The 24,974-nt window shown below is 48.4% G+C and overlaps 2 protein-coding genes across 5 annotated transcripts in view; one reads left to right on the top strand and one right to left on the bottom strand.

Moving 5' to 3' along the window:
* LOC132005335 (sialic acid-binding Ig-like lectin 6) overlaps positions 1-5,701 on the bottom strand; it is an 8,113-nt gene extending 2,412 nt beyond the window's left edge. The window contains exons 1-8 of one of the 3 annotated variants that reach the window (XM_059382327.1): positions 5,539-5,701; positions 5,095-5,454; positions 4,661-4,939; positions 4,418-4,465; positions 3,661-3,918; positions 3,294-3,578; positions 2,408-2,504; positions 1,992-2,070 (exon numbers count right to left, since the gene is read on the bottom strand). In XM_059382327.1, coding sequence (XP_059238310.1) covers positions 1,992-2,070; positions 2,408-2,504; positions 3,294-3,578; positions 3,661-3,918; positions 4,418-4,465; positions 4,661-4,939; positions 5,095-5,454; positions 5,539-5,572 — 1,440 coding nt within the window. In that variant the 5' untranslated portion in view covers positions 5,573-5,701. The remainder of the gene's footprint in view (positions 1-1,991; positions 2,071-2,407; positions 2,505-3,293; positions 3,579-3,660; positions 3,919-4,417; positions 4,466-4,660; positions 4,940-5,094; positions 5,455-5,538) is intronic. The other 2 variants (XM_059382328.1, XM_059382329.1) reach the window with 2 other exon arrangements.
* Positions 5,702-15,432: 9,731 nt separating this feature from the next.
* ZNF175 (zinc finger protein 175) overlaps positions 15,433-24,974 on the top strand; it is an 18,334-nt gene continuing 8,792 nt past the window's right edge. The window contains exons 1-2 of one of the 2 annotated variants that reach the window (XM_059382645.1): positions 15,434-15,577; positions 19,688-19,879. In XM_059382645.1, coding sequence (XP_059238628.1) covers positions 19,730-19,879 — 150 coding nt within the window. In that variant the 5' untranslated portion in view covers positions 15,434-15,577; positions 19,688-19,729. Of the gene's footprint in view, positions 15,578-19,687; positions 19,880-24,974 lie in introns of both variants that reach the window. The other variant, XM_059382647.1, reaches the window with a different exon arrangement.

The following is a 24,974-nucleotide window of genomic DNA, read 5'->3' as shown; positions in this document are numbered from 1 at the left end:
AATTCAGGGGCGCCTGGGTGGCTCAGTGGGTTAAGCCACTGCCTTCGGCTCAGGTCATGATCTCAGGGTCCTGGGATCGAGCCCCACATCGGACTCTCTGCTCAGCAGGGAGCCTGCTTCCTCCTCTCTCTGTGCCTGCCTCTCTGCCTACTTGTGATCTCTCTCTGTCAAATAAATAAATAAAATCTTAAAAAAAAAAAAAAAGAAAACAAATACGTTCAAAGTTCTACATTTGTGATAAGAGATATTTTGAAATCTAAAACAGGCAGGATTGGCGTATCCAGTTCCCAGGCAGGGGCAAGAAGACCCAGCAGAGGTCAGACCTGGCCATCAAGATGGCAGCCCACCTCTGCTTAGGACCCACAGCACCCTCGGGCTGTGGCAGCATGAAACAGAGGCCCTCACACAGTAGCTCAGCAAAACAAAGAGAAAGAGTTCTCAGATTAAAAGGAAGCAGGTATTTCTTGGGGCTCTGGGAATACAACAGGGGATAAAACAATAGCAACAGCCACAAACCGCCCTTGGGACTCCTCTGCTTAGGAGAGGGAATGATTCTGATTGGAGCATGAGTACTGGGCTTAGTCCATGCCAGGCACTGTGTTAGACACTTTTTGTCACTACTCTAGGATACTCTATGGACTCATAATATTCCCATGTCACCAACATAAAGAGCGGTCAGAGAGGGTGTGTCATTTGCCCAAGGTCATCCAGCTTGTCTATGGGGAAAGATGGGATTTGAATGCAGGAGTCTAGCTCCAGAGTACATGCCTTTGGCCACTATACTGTATGAACTGCAAAAGACATTCCCTTAAAAGAAAAAAATACCGAGAATTTGAAAGTAAAGAAATGGAAGCTGTATTTCCTGATTCCCAACAAGATGGGGATTTAACACACACTAAGGGTCCCATTCCCCAAGGTCAACCAAGGAGAAACAAGACAGGGAATTATGGTAATTAAACTTTAAAAATGATTTTGTGTGTACTTGTTCTGCCAGTTACTGAAAGAAGAGTTTTGAAATCATCAGCTATAATTGCCAATCTGTTCTCCTTGCTGTTCTGTCAGTTTTCATATGTTCATTTTGATTAATATAATATATTATTATCATATTATTTGTATTATTGTATTTATATTATTTATTATATTTATATATAATTATATATTATACAATATATATAATATTATAGAATATTATATATAATATAGTATAATATTAATTAATATTATTAATTATAATATGTAATCTAATATAATTTATTATTATTATTATAGGAGGCATACATGTTTAGGATTTTTACATCCAGACAAAGGGAGTAAATATTCCATGATTTCATTTATATGAAGTTCCAGATGGGGCAAAACTAATCCATAGTGATAGAAATCAGTGATTGCCAGAAAGGTCAAGCTGACTGGGCAAGGGAACAAAGGTATTTGGGGACCTGATGGAAATGTTCCACATCTTGACTGGGGACGTGGGCACGGGCGAACCCCTTTGTTAAAATTCATTTCACAGCATACTTAAGATAGGTGCATTATTATGTGTAATGTATACCTCAATGAAGTTGATATCAAACACACACACGGGGGTAGATTTGAAAAATGAAAAGTGGGAGTGATGAGTTGTGAGTTTGGGTTTCCCCAGTCTCTCTACCCTAGGGCCCAAGTCCACTGCTTCCCTAGCACCCAGTGGGTCTGGCACAGACTAAGTTTGGGTCATTGTACTTCTGGGTCATCAACCCCACAAGAAAAAGCGAATATTCCAGGGGAATGTGATACTCTGACATAGGAGCCATAAATATCCCTACAAGCAACTGGGCTATATACTTAGTCCATCAGAAGCAGAAGTATTAGAGCAGTTGAATTAGGAATTTAAAATAACCACAGGTGGAACTCCAGGGAGTATTAGATGTAAATCAGGAAATGCTCAGGCGCCCTTACTGAGGGCTCCTTCCAAAAGCCATTTGCTGGATAGGAGCTCACAGCCTGTTACTCACCCCAGAGCCTGAGTTGCCAGCTGGACTCATATCCGTGCTTTGCACTGGCTGGACTGCTTTCTTCCTGCCGGTCTTCACTCTAAGGGAACAGCCCTGGGTCTTTCAGCTTGGTTATTTGGGGCATGCAGTAGGCAGACCATCCCCTACACCCCCATGAAGGGCATAGAATGAGGTAGGTGGAGGTGGGTCCGGTCCCCAGGTCCTTGCCCTAACCCAAGAACTGGACCAGGGGCTGGAAGAGACCCCAGGCTTGGCCCAGTTGGGTATGGGTTGATTCATACTACCACTCAGCCTCCTTCCCTGACAGCTGGATTTCCAACCAGTCCAGGTTCCTCTAGCTCAGGCTCTCTGAGATTCCATGAACTTATTCCCTTCCCTCTCCAGGCTTCTCCCTCTATCCCTGGACCCACTCTCACCTGAAGATGAGGCAAAGGCAGAGGGAAAGCAGGGCCATGGTGCCAGCTCCCGCAACTGCTCCTACGACCCCACTGGTCCTGGGTTCCGGTTTATCTGCTGAAAATTTGAGTTGTGTGTAAGCTCCAGCTCCAATACATGGCATGTTCCAACTGGCAACTTCCTTCTCTCCCCACCCTCTGTTAGTATAGCCACTCTCCATCTAGGACTCAGTCATGTGACATTCCACTGCCCAGGGGACCCTGAAGCAGCCCCTTCCCCAGGCCTCAGGACTGAGGATCTTAAACCTCCAGCTGCTCCATTTGGGGTCTTGGTAGCTCTCCCCCACCAGCCCCATCTCTCCGGGGCTGTTATGGGTTGAATTGTGTCCTCCACCAAAGTCATATGCTGAAGTCCTAGCCTTCTGGTATACCCTTCCACCCAGAATCTCAACATGGGATCTTATTTGGAAACAGGGTCTTTACAAAGGTAACCGAGTATTAAAATGGGACTGCTAGGGTAGACCATAACCCAATATGGCTGGTGTCCTCATGAAATGGGGCTGTTTACACACACACACACACACACACACACACACACACACACAGGGGGATGACATGTAAGCATGGAGGTAGAGGTTGGGGTGATGCTTCCACAAGCCAAGGAACACTAGATTGTCAGAAAACACCAGAAGCTAGGGGAGAGACTGGAACAGGTTCTCATAGCCTCAGAAAAAACTGATCTGCAGACACTTTGATCCTAGGCTTCTAGCCTCCAAAACTGGAAGACAGCAAATGTCCATTGTTTAAGCTGTCCAGTTTAAGGTACTTTGTTACAACATCCCTAGAAAATTAATACAAGTGCCAAGTTCTTCTTCCTCCAGGCATCACTCCCCAGCAGACCCCAGACCTGGGAGCAGCAGGACAGCGGCGCTCTGTTTCCCCTGTGCATTCTGGGCCTCGCAGCTGAGTCTGAGGCTGGAGCTCAGCAGCCCACTGAGGCTCAGGGAGCTGTTGGCCCAGGGCCCCGCAGAGTTGGAGGCGACAGTCCAGTAGGTGTTGCTGTGGTTCCCCTCCAGCAGCTCCTCCCCCAGCCGCCAGCGCAGGGTGGGTGCCCACTGGGCTCGGGAGGAGCAGTTACAGCGCAGCCCCTCGCCCTCCCAGGAGCAGGAGGGGCTGAACAGCTGCAGGGGGTCTGCAGGAGGAAGGGGAAGGGTCAGCGGAGCCGCTGCTCCTCAGGGCTCGGGCAGCCTGCTCCCAGGGGTCCCCACACTCACAGACCACAGAGAGATGCAGGGAGATGTGCTGGGAGCCCAGTGGGTTCTGAGCTTGGCAGATGAGGTCTCCTTCCTCCACAGCCCCTACTTGAGACAGGTCCAGGATTGGACTCCTGCAGATTGGGGTGGCTTTCCAAGTGGGGGACCCCCGGAACCAGCTCAGCTCAGCAGGGGGGTTGCTGTCAGTAACACAGAGCAGCTGCAGAGCCTGGCCCTCTGAGATGAGAACTGATGAGGTGTTTTGCAGAGTCCCCAAGGCTTTGAGGAGAGAAATAGAGAGAGAGAGAGAGAGAGAGAGAGAGAGAGAGAGACCTGAGTTGTGTGAAGCTGGTGTTTCTCTCCTCTTGCAATGTCCACACTTGCTCTGAGGAGGGAACTAGCAGAGTCCACGCCGAAGGCCTGTAAAGGAGGCTCGGACGATTTCCCTGGAGCTGCTCCAACTGTCCAGCAGATGGAAATCTGAGGACCTGGAACAGGAACATGTTGAACAAAGGCAGGGAAAGGGCCAAAGAGGAGCCTGAAAGCAGGAGGAGGATTTGCCCAAAGAAAGTTGTAGGTGAGCGAACATTAACTTCAGGGAGTCAACGTTGGTGGGGGCTTCTCCCCACCACTCTCCCCATGCCTGAACTTGGTGACTGGCTTCTTGTACGTGTCTCATGCAATTCCTGGCCAGCAGGAGCTCTGAGACCCAACGAGGACTGTCCTGGTAGGGACCCAGTTTCCACCCCAGCCCTGGAGAAAAGTGGTTCTTTCCTACCTATTCTGCTTCCTTGGAAGATCCTGATGGCTGTGTTCTGTGGAGCATCTGGACAGAAGGATGAGGCAGCCTCAGCACTTGCGGTAAGAGATGAGTGGGTACTGGGCCTTCCCCACAGGAGCCACAGAAGCAGGTAAATGGTTCTCTTCCTGCTTAGCTACCAAGACCCCATTGTCAAGCCCTAGCCCAGCTCTGCCCTGGTCTCGCATCTCAGGGACGTGGGCATCCTGGTCCCACACTCACAGGTGACATTGAGCTGGACAGTCCTTTCCACCATCACACCAACTGCAGGGAAGTACACTTGGCAGGTGAGGTTGGTGCCATGGTCCTGGGGCCGTGGGGTGAGGGTGAGTACTGAGGAGAAGTGAGTCCTGGTGCCAAGGGAAGTGAGGGCAGCTGACGTCCAGGAGAAGATGGGGGATGTGCCCTGCTCACAGGCCCAGGGCACAGAGCAGGTCAGGTTTCTGGGGTGTCCAGACTCCAGGGTCCCCGGGATGATGATATGAGGTGTGTGGGTCAGGGCTGTGAGGACAGAGAGGATAGATAGGGGCCTCTGGTTATTTTGTTATCCTGTCCCAGTGCCGGGTCATGGCTGTCTCCACCCCTCACCATCCCCCAAGAGGAAAAGAATGTTCATTTTTCTATCTCTGGGGCCTTCCCCTGGGCCCTTACCATACCTGTCACATTCAGAGAGAACATAGTATCTAGATATGAATATGTGCCCAATTGAAAGAAATAAGTCCCACTGTCCCCCTTGTGGACTTCTGTGATGTCCAGGGAGCAGTTCCCAGTCTGGAGGTCCCCACGGATGAAGAACCGGCCCTGGGTTCTCTCATGCAGCTTCTGGTTTGGTTTGTTGGTGGCCACTGGAGGATCTTGGTTTACATCTGCCCCTTTCTGGAACCAAGACATGTAGGGGCTCATAAAGGAAAGCCAAGGATAGTAAAATTCGCATGGCACGTGGACACATAGGCCCTCCTGCACTGTCATAGACTTCTGGAGTTTCAGCTTGTAGCTCAGAACCTGAGCCACAGACCCTGGAGAGAGAAAGAGGGGAAAATTCATCCCAGAGCTCCAATGCCTCCCCCGAGTGGGGCCCCCTCTCTCCTCAGGCCACTCACCTATCCAGAGCATGAGCAGCAGCCACAGTGGCATCCCTTCCCAATGCCTGGGACAGCCTGCCCTCTGCGGTTCCTCTGATAGAGAAAAGAAGCCACAGGATATGGGAGGGCAGAGGAAGCTTCAACCGGAAGCCTGTGGTAGAAACAAAAAGTCACAAACCTAGAATAGAGAACTTCAGACCCACAGTCAACTGTGAATAACCTTTGAAATAGTCTGGTTCCCTTTCTGTTTGTGACAGGTGGGTGCTGAGGCTTGATGCTGCAAAGGTCTTTCTTAAGTAAGGCAGTGAGGAGGGACGAGAGCCTCCAAGTCCTGCCTCTTGGGCTCCTGCCCAGTTGTCCAACTGAACACCTGTTCCTGGACAGAGAAGTGGTTCTGAACTTGGGTTTGGCTCTTGGCCACTTGAAAATAATATTCACACACACCTAGAACTAATATAACACTGGATGTTTACTATACTAGAATTAAAGGAAAAGGAAAAAGAATCCATACTTGAAAGACAAAAGATGGTGCTTTATTCAAGAAGTTGGCAACCTGGGAAGATGGCAGATTGATGTCTCAAAGAAGGCATAGGAAAAGGAAAGGGAGCTGTGTGCAGAAGAAGCAGGTTAGTCATGTGAGGACATGATCCTGAACAGACTGGCTGACATCCACAGAAGCTCTGTTCAGAGGTGGTCATGCCTTCTCTCTTGGGAAAGTCTGATCCTTCACGCCTCAAGGCTAGTGGTCTGCCAGTCTCAAAGAAAGAAAGTTAGTTCTGCTGCAGATCAAGAGATGTAAGTCAGCATGCAAGGAGAGCATAAGCTTGAAGCAAATTAACCCTTCAGACCTGTTGGAATGCTGTTAGAGTCCCAGCCAGCCAGCCCTCCAGAGGAGAGTCACAGCCTCGGGACTGTCATGGATGTGGCCTGCTAGGGACGGGTGTCAGGATAGCCTACATAGATAGCTTCAGAGGCTTAAAAGAGTCCAGATGAAGCAAGAGAAGCAACACACATCTTCACTTCACACACAACACACACACTTCACTTCACATCCATCCATCCATCCATTCATTCACAAAATAACATTTAAAAAAAAAAAAAGACAGATTTGAATCAGTCCTGACCTTCAACTAACTCAAGCAGTGGGGGAAGATGACAAATTTGGACTTCATCTGAAGGCAATGAGGAGCCATGGAAGGTTCTTGAGCAGGAAAGAGGCAGGGTCATATCGTTATCAACATGATCCTTCTAAGGCCAGTTGTAGGGAAGAACTGGAAGAGAGAGGCTGGAGGCCAAAAGGCCAGAGAGGAAACTGTTGTGACTTTGGGGAAGGGGAGAACCAAGCCCACGTGGAGACAGCAGCCTTGGTGATGGAAAAAAGAATGGTTTAAGACACTTTCAGGAAGTGAAACTGAAAGAGAGGTGCAGCGGGTGGGGGAGGGACTATTAGAGGGACTCCCAGAGCCCTGACTCTAGTGATGGGGGCTGGAGGTGCCATGGCCAAGAGTAGCGAATGTGCAGGGCTAGGCTGGGAAGAGGAAGTGAAAAAGGTAGCAAAGTTCACCTCAGGGGCAGGTATACCCAGTGTGGGGAGCTGGGGTCCCTGGGCGGAACCGTGGGTACACACATACACACACACAAGCTTAACTGTGGAAATAGGAGTGAGGGACTGAGGTGGCCTGGCCAGGAAAGTAGCAGGAGAAGATGGTCCTTGGTGACCCTGGTGAGAGTTTTTCCAGGAAGGAGCAGCAGCCAGACCACGAAGAGGGCATTCAACAGGACATCATCAGCCTTCTCCCGTTTGACCTCTGACTTCTGCCCTGAGCAGCAGAAACCCCACTTCCATCACTTCCCCAGAACAGAGTGTTTTTCCTACTTGTGCCATTTCCTTGGACAGGGCCCAATACCAAGATTCCTAGACTATTCGGACTAGACAATGACAATATTTTCTATTTCAACTTGGAGGTGGCGGCTAACCCTTTGGGTCTACAGAAGGCTGGTGAAGTGAGACTGTCATGCTTTCTTCTCCTTCCTCATGCCAGGCTTTTAGTCAGGCCTCAAGTCACACAGGTCCTCAGGGACCCAGGTGTCCTGACCAACAACTGTAAGAGACGTTGACCCAGGTGGTGTCAGGAGTTTAGCTAAGGAAGGGGTCTAAGTAGACAGCTCAAGCAGCAATGAGTCAAAATGAGAGTAACAATGAAGCCTTTAATCACATACTATGGTATATGACTGCCGGAGTCTAAATGGGAGAAACCACTGCCTCCTCCCTGTCCCACTTTCCCCAACAGAAAGATGATTGGGTGCTAAAGGAAAAAATATATATGATTCTAGGGGCTCTTGGGGGGCTCAGTTGGTTAAGCATCTGCCTTCGGCTCAGGTCATGATCCCAGGATCCTGGGATCAAGTTCCGCATCAGGCTCCCTGCTCAGTAGGGAGCCTGCTTCTCCCTCCCCCTCTGCCTACCATTCCACCTGCTTGTGTTCTCTCTCTCTCTCTCTCTCTCTCTCTGTCAAATAAATAAAATCCTTTAAAAAAATATGTGATTCTAACTGTCAAGGGAAAAATTATTCATGACACTCCTTTAGGAAGGGTAAAGACTGTATTCAGGGCCATTGCAATAGATGCAGAAACCACCATAATGGGGTTTGGCAGCAGGAGAGAGACTGGGCTCAACTCTGAATACAATAAAGAAAAGTGGGAATTTAAATCCAAGGAGCAGGATGAGGGTCAGTGGAGGGAAAATCATTTTGAGGGGTGGGGATGGGGAGGTAGGAGTGGAAAATACTGAGTTCTGAGTCAGAGTGGGGGAAGTGTCTTCAAGTTTTTCTCTTCTTTCCCCCATAAGGAGGCCTCAGTGGAGGAGCCTGAAGACCTCTGCCTGAGGCCCCAGGTAAAGAGGGGTCAGAATGAAGACCTCTAGCCTGTAGATGCAAATATGTGAGGAGAATGACCAGCCAGAAAGGTCTGAGTCCTTGACAGGAGCAACTCTCTTCAGACCTTTTGATGCCCTAGCTGTCAGCAAGTCTGGAGCAGGGAGGGCAGCTTTGCCCCTTGAGGCCTGTCCTCCAAGGAAGGCCTTCATCTGTGCCTGTGACTGGCCTGGAAAATCACATACAGGTTTTAACCAAGGGCCTTCTCAGATGGTACTGTCCACAGAACTACCACCTCCTAAGCAGGTCACCTGATATGTAGTGCTGGTGTCATGACCTTGGGATCTTAAGATATGTATGAGTACTAAGGGATGGGGGGTCTTGGGGCCCAGGGAGGTGAGAAACATCTTACAGAAGCTCCTGGAAAAATGCTCTTTAGATTCTGAAATGACTCTGCCCTACAAGCTATAAGGGTATAGATTTAGTGTATATGGTACAAACTGGGGAAGTCAGCTTTTCCTCTGGAGGAAAAGACTCAGATCCTAGAGTGTGATCTTGGGCACAACCTCTGCAATGGCCTCTCCTTCTATTAGCCTCAGTGCTCTGTACATCTCCCCCACCCTCTAGATAAGGAGATGTGTTCCTGTTTCTGGGGTCCTTCCCTGGGGACCCTTGGCTATTTGTCACATTCAGAGATAGTGTCATATATTGGAAGCCATATTTCTCTACTTTAAAAAAAAGATTTTATTTTTAAGTAATCTCTATACCCATTGTGGGACTTGAACCCACAATGTTGAGATCAAGAGTTGCATGCTCCACTGTCTGGGAACAGCCAGGTGTCCCTACATTTCTCTAACCTGAAGTATTTCCACTTCTCTGAATTTTGGTAAATCTGATGCTCAGAGAGCAACTGGGGGCTCTTGGGTCCCAGGGGAGGTCCTCTGTCTTTGGTTTTGTTAGGATCCATGGCCAGAGAAGAATTATGATGTCTCTCACCTGATTCCAAGATCTAAAAGTGGGCATTGATAGGTCAAAGTCAGTCCAGAATGGGATTAGATGCACAGACCCTCCTTCACTGACACTAACTGTAGGATGCAGATGATACCTGCACCAACCTCCAGGGACCATGATAACAAACAGAACGTCTGACTACAGACCCACCCAGACCCCTTCCTCAGACCTCTGTTGCCCTCACATTTGCAGCCACCAAAGCAGTGGCAGCATCTCTGGGCTGCAGAGAATAGAGTCAATTCCCTTAACACTGTCTGGTTAGCCTCTCCCAGCTTGGAGATGGGGGCATCTGAGGGGTGGTAAGACAGCTCTGGATGCTTTCTGGATCAAATGTATGATTTCTGCCCCTAACTTCTCCTTTCAACAGGAAAACCCCTCTCTCCCTCAGGCCACTGCAGGGGAAATGAAAGCTGAGCTCTTATCTCCCTGGACCATGGTAGTGTGGACCTTCCTTCCTCCCACACCCTGGAACACTGCCTCTTAACTTCTGAAGACCAATCCACTTCCCTCAAGAGAGATGTGGAGTTTGAGGGTCTGTTTTCCTGAGATAGCTTTCTTGGAGACTCATGAGGATGGAGGAATGGAAGACCAAGACCCTCCTGGGAACAAATCCTCTCTATGTTGGATCTACCCTAGAGACCTCAGGAAGTCATGAGTGAACTCCTGAATTTGTCTGCAGGGAAAGACCCTAAGGACAAAGGCTGGGACTGAGCCTGGAGCTCTGACTCCAGCCCCACACTTGGGTATGCAGCTTGGGTGAGCTGGAACTCATGACTAGGTCTTTACCTCGCCTCACATTTCCTATGAGCTCTGCACATACAGAACATCTCTCCCCTTCTTCTCCACAGTCTTCCAGGTGCTACAATTCCTCTTCTCCATGGAATGATGACTGAATTTCCCTCTCCTCACTTAGACTCTAGATCTCCCACAGATAGTGCTCCATCTCTGAATTCACAGAACTCTTCCTAATCATAGGAAGGTCCCTCAGCACTTAAACACTTTGAATGTCTTCCTTTGCTTCCAAAGACAATGCCTTAGTCAGCCTCCTGATATTCCAGTCCTTTCTTTATCTGACAGACACTGAAGTATATTTTTTTTAAATTTTTTAAGATTTTGGTTTTTTTTTTTTTTATTTATTTGACAGACAGAGATCACAAGTAGGCGAGAGGCAGGCAGAGAGAGAGGAGGAAGCAGGCTCCCTGAAGAGCAGAGAGCCGGATGCGGGGCTTGATCCCAGGACCCTGGGATCATGATGACCTGAGGCAAAGGCAGAGGCTTTAACCCACGGAGCCACCCAGGCACCCCTGAAGTATATTTTTAAAAAATCTTTTAGGATCTGGCACATAACTAGGGTCAGTAAAGGATCATGAGACTTGTTCTCCATCTTCCAAGGTTCCATTTGGGTATCAGCAAGAGCCTGAGCAAGAGAAAGAAGGAGAGAGCGTGGAGGAGAGAGGGACAGAGGAAGAAGGAAAGGGAGAGGGAAACCGGAGGGAAAGGGGAAGTGGGGAGGAAGATATCAGCTTTTTTGATAGAGAGGCCCTGCTTGTAAGAAGTGGAGGAGAGAGTAAAGGTTTATCCAGACAGAGAGGGATCTCTGAAGAGATTGGGGGTGGAGTCAACCCTGAGAGGCAAGAAACCAAGTGTATATGAGCAGTCCCACACTGAGGGTATGACCACACATAAGGCCCTAACTCCCTGGGGTAGTAAGGAGTCTGGGAAGGGCAGAGCTAACCTGGGAGGCACTTACCCTGTTGGTATCTATCCCCAGGACTTCCCGATTCTCCCATCGCGTCTGCCCACAGAGTGAGCGCTCTATCCAGCCAAGACCCCGAAATTAGGCAGTGCCGCTGTCCGTGGTGCTGAAGCAGGATTAGGTACCGAGTTCGGGAATAATTGGGCTGTGCAGAATACTCTCAGTCCAGGAAAGCCGCTGAGTCAGGACTGGGCCTGCCTAGGAGTGAGAAAACTGGGAAGGAGCCAATCCCTTTCCCACTCCTCCTTCCTCACCCCGCCAGCTAAAGTTGGCTCTGCCAAGCAGTTGAATCAAAGCCCCTAGCAGCCCATCTCTAAACTTAGTGTTATGTTAGAAAAATAAAACCCCATTTATTAAGGTTCCTGAAAGTCTGCCTTCTTGTAACTTAGAACAAAATGCATTTCTCAGGGCGCCTGGGTGGCTCAGTGGGTTAAAGCCTCTGCCTTCGGCCCAGGTCATGATCTCGGGGTCCTGCATCGGGCTCTCTGCTCAGCAGGGAGCCTGCTTCCTTCTCTCTATGCCTGCCTCTCTGCCTACTTGCGATTTCTGTCAAGTAAATAAATAATATCTTTTTTAAAAATGCATTTCTCATTGATACGTTAGGTGGGAAGTGGAGATGATTCTTCCAATTCCATCTGAAGCCAACAAGACATTTTCCAAAAGTGCCTTACTCATTTAAATATCCTGATGACACATTAAGACTGCCTGATATGATTGACTTTTCTCACTTTTCTAATTCAAGATTAGATAAATAGTGTTATATTTCTTTATTTTCTATTGATGTGATTATAAACAACTTTCCTCATCTATTTCTGTTTAGTTAACTATAATCCTTCTTGGGACGCCTGAGTGGCTCAGTCGTTAGGCATCTGCCTTCAGCTCAGGTCATGATCCCAGAGTCCTGGGATGGAGTCCTGGGATCAAGCCCTGCATTGAGCCCTGCAGCAGGCTCCCTGCTCTGCAGGAGGCCTGCTTCTCCCTCTCCCACTCCCCCTGCCCATGCTCCCTCTCTCGCTGTGTTTCTCTCTGTCAAATAAATAAAATCTTTTTTTTTTTTAAAGATTTTATTTATTTATTTGACAGAGAGAAATTACAAGTAAGCAGATTTTATTTATTATTTGACAGAGATCACAAGTGGGCAGAGAGGCAGGCAGAGAGATAGAGGGAGAAGCAGTCTCCCTGCTGAGCAGAGAGCCCAATGTGGGGCTCGATCCCAGGACCCTGAGACCATGACCTGAGCCAAAAGCAGAAGCTTTAACCCACTGAGCCACCCAGGTGCCCTAAATAAATAAAATCTTAAAAAGAGATAAAATATTCATCCTAATTCTAAATAAAAGGGACCTATTTGATGAACGTAGGTGAGGTTTGGTGGTGAGGTCTGGAGCCAAAGACCAAGAAAGAATTCTTGAGACATCTTTGGTGCAAAATGGTGGTTTATTAAAGCACGGGGACAGGACGCTTGGGCAGGAAGAGCTGCTGACCTGGGGTCTATTATATACTTGTAAGTTGGGGTGGGAATTAGGGATGACATAAGTCTCTAAGGAATTTTGGAAGCAAGGTTTAGGACCTTGAGGAGCTAGCTATTGTCTGGGGGAAAGGTTATTCATTACCAGTAATAAAACCTTTTTGTGAGACCCTTTAAATGTTTATCAGTGGGCCACATGCTTGGGAATAATTGCCAACACTATCTTGGAGGTTTAGAGATAAAGTTTCCAAAGGAATTGTTAGAGTAGACTTACAGGATCCTGGTTGGGGGTAGGGGGTGAGTCAGGCTAGGATTGCCCTTTGCCCTTAGCAAAGCCTTAAGGTGGGGTTAGTTGAGTCCCTAGAAGAGAGTCACTCTGCCTGTTTTAAGGGCTTGTCAGTAGGTAAGGAAATTTAATAATTTTTCTTCTACCTCTGTTTCCCATATCATATTCACCCCTGTTTGGGGAATCACAGCTTTGGAAGTTATGTTCTGTGATCTCTTTATTTGCAGCGAAGAAATTTTCTTTGTGTGATAACTCCACTGGTGTAATTTCTGACGTGGAAAAGAAAGGCAAAAGGAAATGTGGATAAAATTAAATTCCTTATAACTTGCAACCCATTGACAAATACTTGAAGTAGGCAGAATATGACATCCCTCTAGAACCCCCAACTGTCTTAAGGTTAATGCCTTCCTAGAGGGGTAAAACAAAACAAAACACCCTTAGCTTGACAACAGTCAGAACTCAAGGATTTTTAAGTCTTCTTTAGCATCTGAAAATCCTTTTGGAAACTTCTTTTGTCTTTACCTCCCCCAACTCCAAAGGATATAATCAATTGCTCCTCAACAATCCCAGTGCAGCTTTTTTGGCCCAAGGGTCCTGTCCTGTGTTTTAATAAAACTACTTTTTTTGTACCAAAAATGTTTCAAGAATTCTTTCTTGACCTTTTGTTCTCCAGCCCCACTTCAAATCACATCAGCTTCTATCTGGACTTCACAAGGAGGGAACTCACATTAGTTCAGTTACACAATGACCTTAAACAATTTTTCTTGGGCATACTACTGGAATCTAATAAATATTTGTTGGATAAATGAACCAGAATATTTTTCTCACATAACAGCACAGTCTTATTATGTAACAGCACTGTTTTAAACATTTTTAAATTTTTTTTAAAAGATCTTATTTGGGGATGCCTGGGTAGCTCAGTTGGTTGGACGACTGCCTTCGGCTCAGGTCATGATCCTGGAGTCCCGGGATCGAGTCCCACATCGGGCTCCCAGCTCCACCGGGAGTCTGCTTCTCTCTCTGACCACCTCCTTGCTCATGTTCTCTCTCACTGCCTCTCTCTCAAATTAAAAAAAAAAAAAAAATCTTATTTTTTTTTTTAAGATTTTTGTTTTATTTGACAGAGATCACAAGTAGGCAGAGAGTCAGGCAGAGAGAGGGAGGGAAGGAAGCAGGCTCCCCACTGAGCAGGGAGCCCAATTTGGGGCTCGATCCCAGAACCCTGGGGCCATGACCTGAGCTGAAGGCAGAGGCTTTAACCCACTGAGCCACCCAGGCACCCCTGTTTTAAACATTTTGCCTATGATAATTTAATTATTTAATCCTCACAACTTCTTGAAACAGGAAATTGAAGTACAGAGAGGTTAACTAACTTGCCCAAACTTGAACATCTTGCTTTAAACCCAGGTTGTCCAGCTCTAGAATCTTTGTGTTTAACCATTATATCTGATGTAGGAAAGATGTTAGGGTTGGAAGCCGATGGCCAACAAATTCTTGAGACGTCTTTGGTGCAAAAAGGTGGTTTTATTTATTAAATAATAAAAAAGGTGGTTTAATTTATTAAAGCACAGGGACAGGACCCATGGGCAGAAAGACTTGCACTGGGGTCATGAGGAGTGGCCCATTATGTACCTTCAGGTTGGAAGGGGGTTAGGGATAACCTATGTCTCCCAGGTATTTTGGAAGCAAGGTTTCCAGGACCTTGAGGGGGCTAGCTATTGTTGGGAAAAGGTAATTTATTACCGTCTAATAAACCTTAGTCATGAGACCCTTTAAATGTGTATCAGTGGGCCATATGCTTGGGGATGATTGCCGACACGAATCTTGGGGGGTTTAGAGATAAAGGAAATTTCTAAAGGAATTTTTATATGTTCAAGTAGACTTACAGTGGGGGGCGCGGGGGCATTGTCAAGCTAGGATTGCCTTTTCGCCTTAGCAGAATATTAACATCAGGCAGTTGAATCCCTAGAGGAATGCCACTCTGCTTGTTTCAAGGATTTATAAGTGGGCTGTAGATAGTAAAGAAATTTATTAACTTTTCTTCTCCCTTTGTTTCCCGCATTATACCTACTGCACTAAACGGCTGCAGAACTTACAAAACTACTTCAACACTGGGTCTGGCTTTATCTCTTCTTCTCTCACCTGCAGAGCACTGGGGAGTGGCTCCTATCAGTCGTGAAGGGCCAATCCCTGTGTTTGGTCTGAGGATTGACAGCAACCCCTGCCAGGCTGAGCAGGACCCTGGAGAGGCAAGCCCACAGCCTACCCAGTCCCCAGAGCCTGCGGTTGGAGCTACTTCCGGGGGAGTCTGGTGATAAAGAGGGGTTTGTCGGCCAGACTCACCACACGCTGAGATCCCATTGACTTTTCCGTGCAAGGTGAGTTTGGTAGGGAAGAAGGGATAGAATATCTGGGTCCAATAAGATGCCATGATGACTATGGGCAGTGTATCGCTTCACAGTTTTTACCGAGCATGCGCACCGCTCATTCCAGGTCGCGCTAATAAACGCGCCTGGAAATCTAACCCAGACCGGAAGTGGCTCGGCGCGGCCATTTCGGTTGGGTAGTTAACTGGTTCTGACCTGTCACCCGTGTGGGAGGCCCAAGTGTTTCCGGACATTAGCCGTGGAGATCCTTTGGGGTCCGTGAGGGGAACTCGGCTTAGGGTGAGTGTGAGGGGCTGAGGGGAGGAATGACGAGTGTCTGCGGAGTGAGTGACGGGGCCTCAGTGAAGCGGGGCTGTGGGATGAGGGGCGTTTTCTAATCCCAGTTGGGTGATTGGCTCGGTTATTTTCAGGCTTTGCGTATTTCCTGTATATGTGTGAAGTATTCTGGGAATTTAAACTCCAAGTGTTTTGTTTTTTGGGTTTTTTTTAAGAATTTTTTTTAGGGGCGCCCTTTGGCTCAGGTCATGATCCCAGCATCCTGGGATCGAGTCCCACATCGGGCTCCCTGCTTGTCGGGAAGCGGGCTTCTCCCTCTCCCACTGCTCCTGCTTGTGTTCCCTCTCTCGCTGTGAAATCAATAAGTAAAATCTTTTAAAAAAAGATTTTAGAGAGAGAGCAGGGACAGGGGGAAGAGGGAGAAGGAGACTCGAGGCTGAACAGGGAGCCCAGTGCGGGGCTCCATCCCAGGACCTTGAGTTGAGATAGTCATGAAGTCCCAGAACCTAAGTCAGGTTCGGTGGGGTGAGGAGGTTCGGAGCCCACGACTAAAGAAAGAATTCTTAAGACGTCATTGGTGCAAAATGGTGGTTTATTAAAGCACGGGGACAGGACCCGTGGGCAGGAAGAGCTGCTGCCCCCGGTTGTGAGGGTGGGCATGTTATATACCCCACGGTTGGGGGGAGGTGGTGAAGGAATGGGAGATTTCAACAGAGTTCTCACATTTTAGGGAGGGCCTACAAGGTGCCGGGGGTTGTCCTTGCCCTTATGGCCTGATCAATGTCGTCTTTAGGTCAGGCATTAACATCAAGATAATTGGGAGATTCTTGGTGGGGCATTATGATCTGGCTATCATTTACATTCCCTTCTACCCCAGTCTCCTCCAGTTTATGGTGGGAGGGGGACATTAGGGCTTCAGGAACCAAGAGTTATTTGCCTCTGGAAATTTGTGCTATTGATAAGGTAACCTCCCTGTTTAGGTCTCTAGGACATCTTGTAGGGCAAGGGAGATTCCTGTTCTGCAGGATTGCGATCCCTGCAAGTTAACTATTTATCGTTTTATGGCAGTCAGGGGTGCCTGAGGAATGCTACACATATGGAGGGGAGCGGGTGGAGAGGGGGTGCAAGGCGCCAGCTTTTGCTGTGTCCTCAGCCAGCCTCCTGCTCCCTCATCAATAGGACCCAAGCGGGAGGCAGACGCTCAACCGACTGGCCACCCAGGCGCCCCCCCAAGTGTGTTTTAATACCACGTTTTGCATTGTTGGCCCTTGAAACTTGCTCACTTGAGGACAGCCAACATGATTCTGGAGCTGGCCTTAGTAGGTGGCACTGGGGACATCTGGGGAGTGACTCTGGAGGCGGTGATTGACTGGGAGCAGGAGCTTCAGGGATTGGAGGACCTTGAGGGTCCCGTTGTAACATCGTGGAGCAGTGTTTTGGGGACCTGCAGAAATCAGAGTGCGGTGCTAAGGGTAGGGTATGGGAGCCAAAGGACTGCCGGTCTGAATGGTCAGTTATGGGGGTTTCTGAGGCCCTTCCTTAGCGCCCTGTGGACATGGTGAGGGTCAGTAGTGGTCAGCAGTTGAAGAGATGGATGATGGTTTCCTGTTGGGCTGCGTTAATTGCAACCCCATTGATGAGGGAGCAGGAGGCTGGCTAAGGACAAAGCAAAAGCTGGCGCCTTGCACCCCCTCTTCACCCGCTCCCCTCCATAAGTGTAGCATCCCTCAGGCAGCCCTGACTGCCATGAACAATAAGCAAATAGTTAACTTGCAGAGCTCACAATCCTGCTAGACAGGAGTCTCCCTTGGCTTACAAATGTCCTAAATCTCACTAACAAAGACGATTGATAGCAGGATTGTGACACCCCACCAAAAAGCCTCCCAACTATCTTAATGTTAATGGCTGGTCTAAAGACAACATTGATCCAGCTGCAAGGGCAAGGCCTCCGGCAGGCCTGGAACTTCCTGGCACCTTGTAGGCCCTCTTTAGCATATGAAAACTCCACTGACACCTCCCTTCCCCTCACCTTCCCCCAATAGCAGGGTATATAACATGCCTACCCTCACAACCCGGGGCAACCGCATCTCTGCCTGCCCACTGGCCCTGTCCCCGTGCTCTAATAAACCACCTTTTTGCACCAGAGACGTCTTAAGAATTCTTTCTTTAGCCATCGGCTCCGAACCTCACCTAGGTTCAAGAACTTCATCACCATGTTGGGGATTACTTGGGGTCCTGTGGAAATCACACTCCCTGGGAAACACTTAACTGGCAGCCAGCGTAGCCTGGTTATGTGGGTGACAGGGAGGCATTTATGACCTTGTGGCAGTCCTGTGTTCCACTCCTTGGGGATATCTGGAGGTCAGTGCTGTCAGTGACTGCCTTTGATGTGCGGTTGGGAGGCAGTTCATTACGTACAGTCAAGACACGTAAGGGTTCTGGGGTTCTGGTGAGGAGGGAGCTGAAGACAAGCTGAGGACAAAGCAGAAGCTGATCCCTGCAATCTCCTCCCACTCCTCAGTCCTGGGTGAGACTGGTGGGACCTTCCAGGAATCTCCCATCTTTTGTTAAATACCTTGTTAGAAGGGGAAAACAACCTTAACCTGACAAAGGCAAGGCCTCCAGTATCTTGTAGGTCCTCTTTAGCATATGAAAGTTCTACTGAAACCTCCCTTGTTCCTCACCTCCCCCAACCCCATCGTTGGGACCTCGGCTTTTTCTGCCCCTGGGTCCTGTCCCCATGCTTTAATAAATGGACCAGTTTGCACCAAAGATGTCTCAAGAATTCTTTCTTGGTAGTCGTCTCCGGACTCCACCTCACTTACATTCTAAAACTTCCATCACTGGTGCTTGTCTGCAGGCTTTCCAGGTGAAGGGGGTTGAGGACAGGAAATTTAAGTTTCAGCTTTGTTATGGGGCTCCTGGCTGGTCAGTCTGTTGAGTGTGTGACTCCATGTGGGGGCTGTAAGTTCGAGCCCCACCTTGGGTTTAGAGATTACTTAAAAATAAAATATATTTAAGAAAGAAAAAAAAGAGAGAAGTCTGGGCTGTCTGGGATGGGCACTGAAATGTCCAGAAGCTTGCACGGACATATCAGCCGGACCACCTTGGATCCTCACCTCTCTGAAGGCAACAGGAAATGGGAATGGTGTGTATGGAAGCTGACCACGTAGCGGATCACGTGGGATAGGGTCAGCTGTGTGTAGTTTGGAACAAGGCAGAGGAAGGACTGATTCTCTTTTCTTCCCTCTGCAGACTGACCACAAGGCAAAGCCTGACAGCTTCAGTTTCCTCATCCACAAAATGGGCATAATAACGATCATAATGTTTAGTGGGCAGGGTTATATGGAAATTAAACAGGTGTTCATGCCAGGTAGGTGCTGCAGGCTTAATGAGACTCATCACATGTCAGTGTCCCGATGCCTGCGATAAAAACTGGCTTTCTCGATTTGGAAACTGCATTTAAAGTAATACTTGCCTATTCCCAAGCCCAGAAGGTGTCAGAGCTACAGTTAAACCTTCATGTAGTCCAAACTCTGTGTTTTGTTTAGTTTTTTCCAAGATTTTATTTATTTGACAGAGCATAAGTAGGCAGAGAGAGAGAGGAGGAAGCATGCTCCCTGCTTAGCAGAGAACCCGATGTGGGACTCGATCCCAGAACCCTGAGATCATGACCTGAGCTGAAGACAGAGGCTTAACCCACTGAGCCACCCAGGCGCCCCTAAGATTTGTTTATTAGAGAACACGAGTGCGGGGAGAGCCAGAGGAGGGAGGGAGAATCCCAAAGCAGACTCCCCACTGAAAGCGGAGCCTGATGTGGGTTCGATCCCAGGACCCTTAGATCATGACCTGAGCTGAAATCAAGAGTCAGCCACTTAACTGAGCCATCCAGGTGCCCCAGAACTCTCTCTTTTATTTTACCCTGATTCGTAACCAGTTGGGTTCCATAGGGTCTAGCACAGTGACCCTTCCCTAAGGACCCTCAAAAATACTTGTGTGGAGCAAATGTTAGAAGAGCAACCATGTGAGCATTGCCTTTCCAGAACTTCCTGGTGGATTTATGGAGCTCATGGGTCGGACCATATCACTGAGCCTGCGGGTCTCTCTTCACAGCCCAGCCAGACACTCCGCAGCAGCTCTGATCGAAGCCTCCAGATGCCCACCGAGCTTCGAGATCCCAGGAAAAGTGGAGTTGTTGGCAAGAGAACCCGAGAAGTGAAGCCCAGGGGAGACATGCCCGCTGACGAGAATGTGCCCCAAAGGTCCCAGGTCCTGGGTCCACAGGAGCAGAATGGGCCATGTGAGGTAAACAGGAATGGCGCCAGGGACGGTTCTCCACAATTCGAGGGCAGACACAGGAAGCAGTGGGCTCTGGACTGTTGCTGAGACCGTGTGCCCCTCCTCCTGAGAGGGGACCATGGGGGCTTATGTCCCCTCATCACAGGCCTTCTGTACAGATCGGTGGAAGAGCGTATGTTGTAGAGGGCTGGTTCTGGGGCAAAGGAAGAAGAAAAGGGAGCCCCTGGTCTGGGTGGGAAGCCCCAGCCACTGGCAAAGAAATGCAGATTCCTTCCTGCCCTGCTGGGAAGCGCCTTCATCCACCACTGGGTCTTTGCATTGTTCTCAGCTGGTCTCAGTCTGATTTCTTACCTGCTTGTTGGTGGTTGGCTCTTTTCCATCTGTCCTCATGGTTTATAGAATCCTAAGATACTAGAGCAAAAACGGACTTTTAAGGACATGTATGGTTTTTCCTATTTTAAAAGATGAATACAAATGCCGGAGAGGGGTGTTTCCAAATTGCCCACAGATAAAATATTTGATATTGGGGAAAGAGGAAAGTAAGACACAGACCCCCACAGAAGGAAGACTGTGTGAGGACACAGTCAGAAGTCCATGTACAAGCCAAGGAGAGACCACAGAAGGTCCTTCTGTGGGGGTCTGTGTCTTACTTTCCTTTTCCTGTAAGTATCCCTGGTCATACTGGATTAGGGCCCAGCCTTCTGACCTCATTTTAACTTAGTTACCTCTTCAAAGACAGCATCCCCAAATACTGGCACATTTTGAGGTACTAGGGCTTCGGACTTCAACATGAGAATTTTGGGGGGTGGGGAGATACAGTTAAGCCTGTAAAGAGTGACAGAAAATTACATTGTAGGAAAATGCCTCTTGTGTTGCATTGCTGTGGGTTGAAGTATTAAGAGTGTGATTGAAAGCATTTCAAGTGGCTGTTAGGATACAGGTTACTTCAGGGCACCTGGGTGGCTCAGTGGGTTAAGCCTCTGCCTTCGGCTCAGGTCATGATCTCAGAGTCCTGGGATCCAGCCCAACATCGGGCTCCCTGCTCAGTGGGGAGCCTGCTTCCCCCTTTTTCTCTGCTTGCCTCTCTGCCTACTTGTGATCTTGATCTCTCTCTCTGTCAAATAAATAAATAATTTAAAAAAATTTTTTTTAAGTTTATTTATTTGACAGAGTTCACAAGTAGGCAGAGAGGGAGGCAGAGAGAGAGGGAGAAAGCAGGCTCCCTGCTGAGCAGAGAGACCAATGTGGGGCTCCATCCCAGGACCCTGAGATCGTGACCTGAGCTGAAGGCAGAGGCTTTAACCTGATGAAGTCCCAGAACCTAAGTCAGGTTCGGTGGGGTGAGGTTCGGAGCTGACGACTAAAGAAAGAATTCTTAAGACATCTTTGGTGCAAAATGGTGGTTTATTAAAGCACGGGGACAGGACCCGTGGGCAGGAAGAGCTGCTGCCCCGGGTTGTGAGGAGTGGCTGGTTATATACACAGGAGTTGGGTAGGTGAGGACAAAGGGGTGTTCAGAAGGGCTATTGGGATAAAGAAGACTGTCAGGATATGGAAGGCCTGGTTACTATCAAGCCAAGGCCACTTTCCCTCTAATGAGGCACTAACATAAAGACAATTGGGAGTCTCCTGGTGGAATGTTACATTCCTGCTATCAAACGTCCTTGTTAGTGAGATTTAGGTCTTAAAAGAAATTTAACTTTATTTACTTTTCCTTCTACCTCCGTCTCCTTCGGTTTTTTTATGGAGGGGAGGGTGATGTTAGGGCTTGAGAAACTGAGTTATGTATCTTTGGAAATTGGGCTATTGATAAGGCAACTTCTTTGTTGTAAATCTCAAGGACATTTGTAAACCAAGAGAGACTCCTGCCTTGCAGGACTGTGATCTCTGCAAGATAACCATTTGCTCTTCTTTTAGGGCAGTCAGGGGTGCCTGTGGAATGTCACACATATTACCAAGGGGAGTGGGTGGAGAGGGAGTGCAAGGCGCCAGCCCCTGCTCCGTCCTCAGCCAGCCTCCTGCTCCCTCATCAAACCCACTGAGCCACCCAGGCGCCCCAATAAAATTTTTTTAAAAAGGGTATGGGTTACTTCATAGTAGCACATTCCCTTTGATACAATGAAAATAATCTTGCCTGCTTGCCATTTTGCCGTTTCTTTTTCTTTTTCTTTTTTAGATTTTATTTATTTATTTGACAGACAGAGATCACAAGTAGGCAAAGAGAAAGGGGGAAGCAGGCTCCCTGCTTAGCAGAGAGCCCAATGCGGGGCTCAATCCCAGGACCCTGGGATCCTGACCCAAGCTGAAGGCAGAGGCTTTAACCCACTGAGCCACCCAGGTACCCCTCATTTTGCCATTTCAATAGATAACCCTTTTGCTAATTCATATTTTTTGGTCAGCTTGTAAATAAAAACAGCTGCCTTTGCAAACCGTGCCCTGTGGCAGAGAATCAAAATGGGCCTGACTCGAGCTTGATAGAGCAGGAAGGTGTAACCTAGTTCCCTAGTTCACTGTCCTCCGTAAGAGCATGTGTTCCAGCTCAAAAAAAAAACAAAAAAAAAAAAAAACAAAAAAAAACAAAACAGCTAACAGCTGTCAAGATTGTCTTTCTCGGGGCACCTGGGTGGCTCAGTGGGTTAAGCCGCTGCCTTCGGCTCAGGTCATGATCTCGAGTCCCGGGATCGAGTCCTGCATCGGGCTCTCTGCTCGGCAGGGAGCCTGCTTCCTCCTCTCTCTCTCTCTGCCTGCCTCTCTGTCTACTTGTGATCTCTCTCTGTCAAAAAAATCTTTAAAAGAAAAAAAAAAAAAAAGATTGTCTTTCTCCTCAGTGGCAGTGAATTTTTACCCTATTAATGAAATATGGGGCTGTTTACCTCCTAATCCTTTAATTACACTCTTACACAGCTGAGTGACACTGAGGTTTATGAGAAACCTCTGTATTTGGTTTTCGGCATCCAGGGCTCCTGGCTCACAGCTCCCCAGATCTTTGGAATTTCCTGAGCTATAATTAGTAAGAGGGGCATCTTTTGTCCCCATTTTAGCCTTGTTCTCAGTTCCTGGCAGCAGGGGGTCTGGGGAGGAAGCTTTAGAGCCTGAGAGGTGTGAAGTGCGTGTCTTGTTATTCATAACAAGGCCATTTCCACCACAACTGGGTTTATGTAAATGAGCTGGATTTTGGAAATCCCCTAAGGGTGGTGGTTCCCGACCCTATGGTTAGAGGGTTGGGACTGGAGTCCCACCTCTTCACCGCTGGGGAGAGGAGAGGGGCTGGAGTGAATCAGTTACCAAAGGCTCAGGATTTCCTCAGTTGCGACTGTGTGGTAAAGCCTCCATAAACATCCAGTGGGTTTGGGAAGCTGCCAGGTTGGTGAGCACATGGAGGTGTCCTGGAAGTGGTTCACTCGGAGGGGGCATGGGAACGCCTATGTACCTTGCCCCATGCACCCCTTCATCTGGCTCTTGATACGTATCTTTTACTATCTTTTTCTAATAAACTGCTGATCCCAGTGAGTAAACGAGTTTCCTTAATTCTTTGAGCTGCTCTAGCATATTAATTGAGCCCAAGAAGGGGGTCGTGGGAACCTCTAATTTAAGCAAGTCAGAGGTACAGGTGACACAGCCTGGTCTTGTGACTGGCCCCCGTAGCGGTGGGGCAGTCCTAAAGGGCTAAGCCCTCGCCTGTAAAAGCAGTCGCTACCTCCAGGTGGATGGGGTCAGTTGAGTTGAATTGAAGGCCGCATTGCTGTTGGAGACCTGCTTGGCGAGGGGGAGGGGGCATACCTCCTTCCACACATGTATTGGCTTTTGGTCCAGAACCAAAAAAAGCTACCTCAGTTGGAGTTTTGAGTGAGCGCTCTTTCATACCCTCCCAGCCCCTCGGAACTAGCGTGCTTTTCAAGCCCACCCTTCCAGGATGGGGATCAGCTTTTGGTCAGATCAGTGTTCCCTGTCGTAAAGGAAAACCACTTCTGCACGTCTCCTTTACACACACAGAAAACCGCGTTTCTGATACTTCCAGTCACCAAACCCAATGTAAGGGCCTATTTAGCCAGAGCGGCCCCACCTCCGTTGAACAGCCATTTGGTTGTTTATGCAGTAAAACTTAAATTGACCCTGTCCCCCCTCCAGGGGAACTTATTTAAAAGCAAGTCCGGGAAACCGGTTCCAGGCAACAGCCCAAATACAAGCGTGGGTCAGGTCAGGTGGAGATATTCAATCAGTGGGGGCCTTACTGTCTCCTAGCTACCAAGGTGATGGGCTAGTTTCCATAGCTACTGTGGGGTGAATTATAATTCAGTTAGCCACCTGTGTGTGGCCAGGCCCAACCACATGGCCTTTGTCTGTGGTTAGTCAGTCTGGAAAGTAGGGAGGGGTCGTCCTCTCTGTAAGGGGCGGCCCCAACCCGTCTGTTTGACGGTCGGTCTGATTCTTGATGCTTGGCACGAAATAAAGCTTTGCTTGACCTTCGCTTTGTATCAGTCTCGCTCCTTTTGTTGGGTCCATGGTCAAAGGAGTGAGACTGATCCAAAGTGAAGGTCAAGCAAAGCTTTATTTCATGCCAAGCATTGAGAATCAAACTGACCGGCCAGTCTCTTACGAAGAGGCAACTTCTCCCAGCCTCACAGACTAACTTTTTTATAGAGCAGAGGCCATGTGGTTGAGCCTGGCCACACACAGGTGACCAACTGAATTACAATTCACCCTATAGTAGCTATTCGAACTAGCCTATCACTCTGGTCAGAAATGGTGCCCAAAAGGCAGGGCCCACATTCTTGGGTGGTTAGGGAGGTGCTTTCCTGATTGGATGTCTCCACCTGGCTTGACTCATCCTTGCATTCTGGGCTCTGTTACCTCCCCCTGACCTGACACGTCCTGGTATAATGGCTCTGTTATCAGGGGCTGATCAGTCCTATTTTACTGGTTTCCCATACTTGTTTCTAAGTAAGTTCCTCCACGGGGTGGGGGTGGGGGTCTGTCAGTCTAAGTTTACTGCATAAACAACAAAATGGCTCACTCTGGCTAAGCAGGCCCTTACACTTTGACCATGGACCCATCATTTGGGGACCCAACAGCATGGGGAATTTTTTCCCACACTGAGCAC

This window comes from Mustela nigripes, chromosome 17 (genome assembly GCF_022355385.1).
Source record: "Mustela nigripes isolate SB6536 chromosome 17, MUSNIG.SB6536, whole genome shotgun sequence".
NCBI classification, from domain to species: Eukaryota; Metazoa; Chordata; class Mammalia; order Carnivora; family Mustelidae; genus Mustela; species Mustela nigripes.
The sequence above is the reverse complement of the archived record's forward strand: the minus strand, read 5'-3'. Positions and strand labels throughout refer to the sequence as shown.